Source organism: Limulus polyphemus, unplaced genomic scaffold (assembly GCF_000517525.1).
Source record: "Limulus polyphemus unplaced genomic scaffold, Limulus_polyphemus-2.1.2 Scaffold6478, whole genome shotgun sequence".
Lineage (NCBI taxonomy): Eukaryota > Metazoa > Arthropoda > Merostomata > Xiphosura > Limulidae > Limulus > Limulus polyphemus.
In genome coordinates, this window is record NW_013672088.1 from 42,393 (window position 1) to 51,538 (window position 9,146).

The 9,146-nt window shown below is 31.3% G+C and overlaps 1 protein-coding gene across 1 annotated transcript in view; it reads left to right on the plus strand.

The window, feature by feature from the left end:
* The window catches only part of LOC106473753 (vesicle transport protein SFT2A-like), a 10,077-nt gene extending 1,450 nt beyond the window's left edge, over nt 1–8,627 (plus strand). Inside the window, exons 2-3 of the mRNA XM_013934433.2 lie at nt 4,012–4,098; nt 8,423–8,627. Of these exons, the coding sequence (XP_013789887.2) occupies nt 4,012–4,098; nt 8,423–8,515 (180 nt within the window). The 3' untranslated portion in view covers nt 8,516–8,627. The remainder of the gene's footprint in view (nt 1–4,011; nt 4,099–8,422) is intronic.
* The last annotated feature ends 519 nt before the right edge of the window (nt 8,628–9,146 follow it).

A 9,146-nucleotide genomic window follows, 5' to 3' on the forward strand; every position in this document is an offset into this window, starting at 1 on the left:
GATTTTTAAGAACAGATGTTTTGTAGAAAAATAAAAAGCACAAGATTTTTATTATTTTTCTTCTTAAAACAACTAATTTGTATAAAACTGTGACCCTTAAGGGTCAGTACTGCACCTCTCTGGGGTCTGCGCCCTAGGCAGCTGCCTAGTTGGCCTAATGGTAGCGCCGGCCCTGTATATATCATAATAATATTTAAAATGTGGTATTTTCCAGTGTGTATTGAGTGTGTGGGTAGCTTGTGGGCTTAATTGTTGGGTTTGACATTTCACTCGTTACAAAGGTATTTAATTGGATTGCAGGTCATGCTTTCATCGCCATCCCGTTAACTGTGTTCTCTGACATTGATTCATTTCATCAAGTGCTTTATATAAACAATTGTGGTTTTATCTCAACATTCCATGCTAATTTTTGCACGTCTGAGGTCACGACTTGAAATGTGTCTCGATCTAACTTATGCGACATCTTTAAGCCTGTATCTTTCTTATTTGGTATTGTGGTTTGTTAGCTAGTGTCCATATCTTTTATAACATTTTCTCCTTACTATACATTATAAAAAATAAATTGTACTTCTTGAAAACCTTTAAATATGTATATTCTTAGTATTTGTATTCCTCAAATATTTCAAATGCATGAATTTTCCCTGATTAATCAGTTATAAGTTTGGCCCTGCTAACTGGAGGTTTGGAGGATATCGTGTTACTGAATGTGTGTGTGTGTGTGTGTGTTGTATTTTTTCTGAACTCTTGACTGAGTTCAGCACAAAGAAGAATGGTACCCGAAATGCCCAAATCACATTTTTTTATTACAACAAAATCAAAAACAAACACAAAATGTAATGTTTATTGTGTTTGTGCTGAACTTACAAGTGAAGGAACTTTTAGATATTTTTTTACCAGTCCGGTGTGTTCCTCTTGTAAATTACACTAAATGATATAATCTAAAGTTAAGTTTAAAAGTATAATGCTTAAACTACACCTTAAGCAAAAACTGAACTCTAACTTCTTGAAAAGCTAAAGTCTGCAATAATACACAGTTAAGCTAAAAGGTAATAGCTAAAAGTTGAAATCAAAATGTTAAAAGGTAAGGCTGCAACCCAGCAAAAGTTTAAGTTAAAAGTTACTCTTAGGGGACAGACCTGACTTCATATTTATACCAGATATTAACATCAACAAATCCAGGTTTGCAAACTATATTTTTGTCCATTGCCATCTGAGTGCAAGGGCATAATAGCCCTAGCCCAGTCAGAACATTACTTGTACTTTTCCTTCTTGCTTAATAAAAAACTTTCTCACATGTAATTGGAGACCATGTTTGGACTACTTTCAATCACATCACTCAGATGTTAACTCAAAGCTTACATTAGCTAGATGAATTACAGTGCCAGCATGAAAGTTGAAAGAAAAAACCAAAACTAAACTAAAGCTGTAATAATCAGTTGAATTTTTTTAACTAAAACAAGTGCAAAAGAAAACTAGCTTCATAACATGAAATGAAACATTACTAAATTGCTCTAATAACTAAAAGAATAGCACTAAAGATATCAGAAATACCTTACTTAACATACATATTTCATGAGAAGGATATGACAAGATAGAAGTTGTTATATGCATGCCCTTTTCTGTGAATGTGTTGTTTATATATAGGTAGGGACTACTTTTATAAAGAGTTGAATCATTGGTTATTTCTAGTTTTTGTAACACAAATATATTTCAGTACATGAAACTTGATTACAGTAAAACAATTTTATTGAAAACAGTGAAAATTGTAGCATTTATGAAGTTTATTGGTCCTGTTTTTCTGCGTAATAATACAGGTTCCTCGCTCCAGATGGATCATCAAATTTGTGTGTATTCCTGCTTATGCATCCAAGAGTGTTTTTACTAGGTACAATGAAAAATTCTGAGCAATGATCTGATTACTTCTAACCACTATCTTATTCACTGCCAGAAAAGGCAACCATCCCTCTTGCCACATTGCGAGCAATTTTTTTCTGTAAAAACTGTGAATTATCAATTAGTGTATTCATGTCTTGGGTGCACTTGAGAAACAGAAAGTTGAGTAAAACTGTTAATTATCAATTAGTGAATTCATGTCTTGTGTGCACTTGAGAAACAGAAAGTTGAGTAAAACTGTTAATTATCAATTAGTGAATTCATGTCTTGGGTGCACCTGAGAAACAGAAAGTTGGTTGCTAACTTGAATGTCCAAACTAGATTGAATGAAAATACAGAAATTTGGAAACATTTGTACAACATAGGAGGAAGCTAATATATGTCACATAAGATATTCATCTTAAATTGGATAATATTTCTCAATTTTCAGTACTACTAGCCCACTCATAAAATTAAATTTTAAATTCTAGGCTCATCTAAGTTCTTCATCCTTTCTTTCATTTGTATGGTGATTATGTATTTTTTTAATTTAAATATCTTGCAAAAAATGTAATATTAATACATGATCTACATGTTAGTTGCAAAGATGTCCATGAGAGATCATTTCATACACACGTATTTGGAGAAAATCTATAATAGGAATTATTTTGAAATTTCAGTTGATATTTTAAAAAAGTAAAGTAAGTGATACTAGTGGAAGAGTTTCAGCCTGTTGAGATACGACATCAAAATGGTGTAGAAAGTTTCACTGCATTTTGGCCAATTTGGGTACCCTTGGGTCTCAATTTTGGTAAAAATAAGTGCACATAAGAAAATAGTAGTCTAAAGGTCAAACCTGTATGGGTTACAATCAGTAGTAGTTTAAAGGTCAAACCTGTATGGATTACAATCAATAGTAGTCTAAAGGTCAAACCTGTATGGAGTACAATCAGTAGTAGTTAAAGGTCAAACCTGTATGGATTACAATCAGTAGTAGTCTAAAGGTCAAACCTGTATGGATTACAATCAGTAGTAGTCTAAAGGTCAAACCTGTATGGATTACAATCAGTAGCAGTCTAAAGGTCAAACCTGTATGGATTACAATCAGTAGCAGTCTAAAGGTCAAACCTGTATGGGTTACAATCAGAGGTTTCAATTAGAGAAAGTTTTTAATTGACAAATAACTATACGCCACATGATTAGATAGACAGATAATGCCATTGAGAAATTGTATAATAAGATTAGTGTTGTTTCTAATAAACTAATGACACTGATGCAATAGTCATGAAAGACTAAGTTTGGAGAAACTGATTGGGATTGTAGAGTCAAGCAGGGGGTTTCTTGAAATGACTCGGAAGGGTGATAAAAGAAGGTTAAGAAGTGATGCTATTGAAGTTTACAAGATTATTCAGGAGCCTGATAAGATGAAGTCCTCTGATGTCCTTACACTATATTTAGACAACAGGAAGATAGAACACTAGTTTTAGAGTTGAAAAAATAGGCTAGGCTCCAGTTAAAAGTTTTATTTTGTTGAAATTAGTTGTGATAGGAAGTAATTGAAGCTTGCACCTTACAAGAGTCTGAAGAGGGGAATTGATCGTTTCTGTAAAACTTAAGTTGTTTTTGTTTTTCTCAGTGGTAGTTGTGTAGTGACAGTCATGAAGAACCTAATGGTTTCTTGTTGTCTGTGTGTTGCTATTAAACGGTAATGGAATCAACCAGAGGGGTGCCATTTTAGGTTTATTGTTAACCATTGATGAAGATGTGGGAATATTTGGAAACGAGTGATCATTGATACAATTATGGCAGATGTTTTGATACATGTTGAGATAAAGTTTAATTAATTTTTGGAAAGCCAATTTTGGGTCTATTTTATGAGATACTTATTAACATTTATTACTTTTAAAATAAATTCTCAAATGACCAACATGGCTTTATAGTTTTGCAAGGTTTTATTCAGTGTTTTATATATATATATCAGTTAGTTGTTAAGAATGGTTGGTTTGTTCTACATTACATACACATTTTTGTAATGAGAGGTTAGACACTACAGCTATTGTTGGTATACTGGTGTTGGATACTTTAACTTTTACCATGTACAAGCTCTAGGAAACCTAAAATTCCTTTATTTTTTTGCAGATACGAGATGCGTCCTCTCTCAGCTGGTCAACCAGAATCCGAGGATTTATCATTTGTTTTGTGCTGGGATTTATTTTTTCTATACTGGTTAGTGTTCAACAACTGTTTTTATGACCATATCTCTATACTACTGATGGTTTCATACCCGGAGGACTAAACTTTTCTAAACCACTGCTGCAAAATTATTTCATGTGATGAAAAAAATACACTTTTAACCAATACACGAAACCAAAAGAATGAAGTTTTTTTTCATGGTGTTGAGATTAAATATTTATTGTGTAATACAGAACAGTTGTAACATTTCAAAGGAACTACGTTTGATCACCTATGTATAGAGTGCACCATTTCCTTATTAATTTAGTTTGTTCTTGTCATAATCCATATAAGGTGTTGAGATTAAATATTTACTGTGTAATACAGAACAGTTGTAACATTTCAAAGGAACTACGTTTGATCACCTATGTATAGAGTGCACCATTTCCTTATTAATTTAGTTTGTTCTTGACACAATCCATATAAACGTCAGTTTGTTGTTGTACTATCTATATGAATCCTCTATCTGACTATATTTAAACACTAGCATAGTTACATTTATCTTGGATGTCTGCCCTAAAGTTACGTAGTCACAACTATTTGTTTTCGTAGACATTGTTAGAGAGTATTATATGAAGGTTTTACTTCTACTGTAGGGTGATCATACATCCTCGGATGAGAAATGTTCGAAACATTCTCCCCGAAATACCTTTACATTTAATTTCTTGTATTTATGATGAAGTCTGAAGGAAATGAGCATTCTTCTATATTTTTGTTATTATTAGGTTAAATATAGTGTCATCATGTTGTAAAGATTAACAGTTTTGTAAGCACAAATTAAGTAACGAGGAATAACCACAAATTTACAAAATATGAAGATGATTACCCTGACTAGTTTCGATGTCATTTTCAAGGGTATACATTACTTAATTTGTACTTATAAAGCTGTTAATCTTTACATCATTTGTAGATAGCACAAAGTACTAACTTGATTATAGTGTCATCATGTTGTAAAGATTAACAGTTTTGTAAGCACAAATTAAGTAACGAAGAACAACCACAAAATATGAAGATGATTACCCTGACTAGTTTCGATGTCATTTTCAAGGGTATACATTACTTGATTTGTACTTATAAAGCTGTTAATCTTGATATCATTTGTAGATAGCACAAAGTACTCCCTAACTTGATTATAGTGTCATCATATGATGACTGGTGCTGTTGTCATAACTATGACCTTGACTCTGTCATAGAATATTTTCCTGTTCTTGTTTAGAACAATAGAATTCTGAAGCAGATAAGTAAAAGTCACTTATACAGTAAACTTCACCAGTATTACCTACATATAGAATTATGATAACTATAGGAAAACATTGTTAGACAAATATCCTTGGTTTTGTTTTATATAATATAGTCTCTCAGAATACTGATGTCATGCTTTTCAAGTAATTGGTGATGATACAGGAATCAAACATTGTTTTTAAGGGTCTTGTTAGGAAAGTCATATCATATTTTTGCTTTAATCTTAATTTCATTGACATCATTGGTTAAAATATTTAATGTATATATAATATACATTTGAAGGAGTCTGGCACGAAACTGTTGAAATGAGTGTATAAGCCAGTAAATGTTTTTGTATGATAAAGAGATGTGGCAAAAAGACTGTTTATTTTGTTTACATGTAAGTTATTGTTTTCTTATATACAAAGTTTATACATTGATGTTGAGTTTAGGTATTCTAAAACCGAGACATGATCAGTGTTCTGAAAGAGTAAAAAAATATCATCAACGTACCTTCTATGTATAATACCTAAACTCACAACATCCATGTATGATGAAAGAAAACAATAACTTAACTTTCTTAGACATCCAAGTAAACGAAATAAACAATCTCTTTGCCACATTTCTTTACCAAAAGAAAACATTTACTGGCTTATAATATATTTTTTACAAGCTGAAATACCCATCAACTGATGGGGAATGTTTAAACTTAATTAAAACAATGTAAGTTTAACATCGTATGTTTCAAAGTAATAACTTGAAGATAAACTTTATCTCAAAATTTTAAAATTATAACAAAGCTTCTTCATAAACAACATTTACAGTTTGCTTTCCATCTACTAACAAGTAAAGATTTTGAGGTGATCCCACCCTTGAACACCCTATATCTTCTTGACCATGAGAAAAGCATCGTTGGTTGAGAAACAATCCAGCAACTTTCATACTTTGACCTCAGATCGCTTTAGAATATTGAACTTTGTCAAAGTGTCAACTTGCCAAGATTCCTTGAGATTGACTCTATAGGTTGGGAGTAATTAACCAACAAGCTTTACAAAATAGAAATAGGGTTAATTGGTTGAGTTTGGTGCAGTAGGCTTGAAGGAGTTAGGGTGCAAACACACACACATTTCATCTTTATATATATATACATAGAGAGAGAGATTATTTTTCATTTATTTATTATATAATTTTTACTTTGAGGATTATTTTGACTTCTAGCTTAGTATAAGGACTTAGGACAAACCTAAATTTCCGTAGCTGCCTGAACTTAATGAGATAACAAAGATTAAATATTTATTATAGCAAGGATGCTTATCAAGGGCTATTTAGTTTTTAGTTTGTATATTAAAGTAAGTATATTGGTATGTTGTTGGGCTTAGGATTCTTCTACAGTAGATGTCTGTGATTTGTTGGCAATATATTCAACGATAAATGAACATCATGCACTCCACTTGTTTTAAAATAATATATTCAAAACAAGTTAAACGTATGTACAAATATTCTTTACACTATTTTTATCATAGTTATATCTTAAATACTATACAGTTTTCTTCTTCTTGTCAAAAGTCCACTTAGGCCAATTCAATTGCTTTAGAATTCAGTTGACAAGCCAAACTATCTTTCTCTATTTTAATCTTAAACACTATCAGTGTATAATTCACTTATTCCTTTTCTTCTCTCTCTTTTTCTTCTTTTATCATAACAGTATCAGTGCATAATTCACTTTTGCTGCCTCGTGGAGTTACTGCAGTTGTATCCCAAACTTCCGATACTCATTTCCTTTTTTGTATTTAGGCCTACTTCCAAATAATCGTCATCTATTTGTCAAAGTCCACACAGGCAGGTTCAGTTGCTTTAGAATATTTTTTGACAAGACAAATTATTCTCCTAAAATTTCAAAAAACTGTAAATCTCACTTTAGTATATCAACCGTTAGACTATTCACTCCTATGATAGTTAACTATACATCTTCTAACCTTTCTCTGATCAAAACTCTTTCACTCCACTTTACTTTTGGCTCTCTTCCCGATTTCTGGTCTCTTGTCTGCTCTGTCTGCTTGCTATTCCCGCTCATCTCACACTACATATTTATCACTTAATTGTCTACTCACCTTCTATAAATCTCTATATTCTCAACATCAATGAATTATAAACACAACTTCCAATAATCATCTGCTTTTAATTCTCTTATTATAAAAAAAAAAAACAACTAAACAATTATGAAATAATCTCTCACAAAATAAATTAATTAATAATCCTTACACTAAACAATCTTTATATCCTGACAGGGCCCATCTAATTTTATAGTTTGTATATTACAAGTTTTGTTTTATGATACTGCGGATTAGTACGTTAAGTTAATACTTGGTTCTGCCCCTCAAGAAGAAAAGTCCACCTTTGGGATGTTCTCAGATCATAGGGAATCATATTTTTGTGTTAAATTGATATCTTCAACCACATGTTTTTCTAACATCATGATTAGTTGTAGTTTGCCATGTTCAGATACTACTGAAAATTTATTTTTATCAAAAATTTTAAAACTGAAGAATTATAGGTCTCGTAGGTAAAAAAAAAACTGGTAATAAGCTTAGATCTTGTGAATGAAAACAGTTACCTAGATATTGATTATAAACTAAGATCTTGTTAATGAAAATGGTTAACTTGATATTGATAATAAACTCAAGATTTATTTTCTCTGTTTTTAAGTTTTTGTTTCTAAATTTTTTCCAGTTATTATAAAAATATTTGTTTTATCAAAAATTTTAGTTAGGCAAGTGAAAATTTCAGTTTATATTTTGAAATTTGTGGAAAAATACTAAATATTTTGGACATTTGATATTAACAGTGTTTTATGTATAAGAATATAAACAATATAGTATTAATTATAACCATATCTTATGTATACATTTAAATTATTACTAAAAAATTAAACTTTCTGTTCCATCTTAACTCTTTTCCAGTTTTAGTTCTTTTTAGGCTGTTAATTCAGAAATATGTAATTGTAAATATAAACATGTTGGAACAATATTAGATTCTCTTCTCAAAATAGAAGGATTTGAAACATATTTCTAATAAACAATTTCTTTTATGTTTTTAGGGTTCTCTATGCCTTTTCTTGAGAAACGGTTTAATTCTGTTCGGTATTTTCTACACTATAGGCAATGTCACAGCCTTGGCCAGGTTAGTTTAAACTTATTATGTGTGGTATTTTCTATACTATAGGTGATGTCACAGCCTTGGCCAGGTTAGTTTAAACTTATTATGTGTGGTATTTTCTATACTATAGGTGATGTCACAGCCTTGGCCAGGTTAGTTTAAACTTGTTATGTGTGGTATTTTCTATACTATTGCCAATGTCACAGTCTTGGCTAGGTTAACACAAATAAGTTTAAACGGTATTTTCTACACTATGGTAATGTCACAGTCTTGGCTAGGTTAACACAAATAAGTTTAAACGGGTATTTTCTACACTATAGGTGATGTCACAGCCTTGGCTAGGTTAGTTTAAACCTATTTTGTTTGTTATTTTCTATACTATTGGTAATGTCACAGTCTTGGCTAGGTTAGTTTAAACTTATTATGTGTGGTATTTTCTATACTATTGGTAATGTCACAGTCTTGGCTAGGTTAGTTTAAACTTATTATGTGTGGTATTTTCTACACTATAGGCAATGTCACAGCCTTGGCTAGGTTAGTTTAAACTTATTATGTGTGGTATTTTCTACACTATTGGTAATGTCACAGCCTTGGCTAGGTTAGTTTAAACTTATTATGTGTGGTATTTTCTACACTATTGGTAATGTCACAGCCTTGGCTAGGTT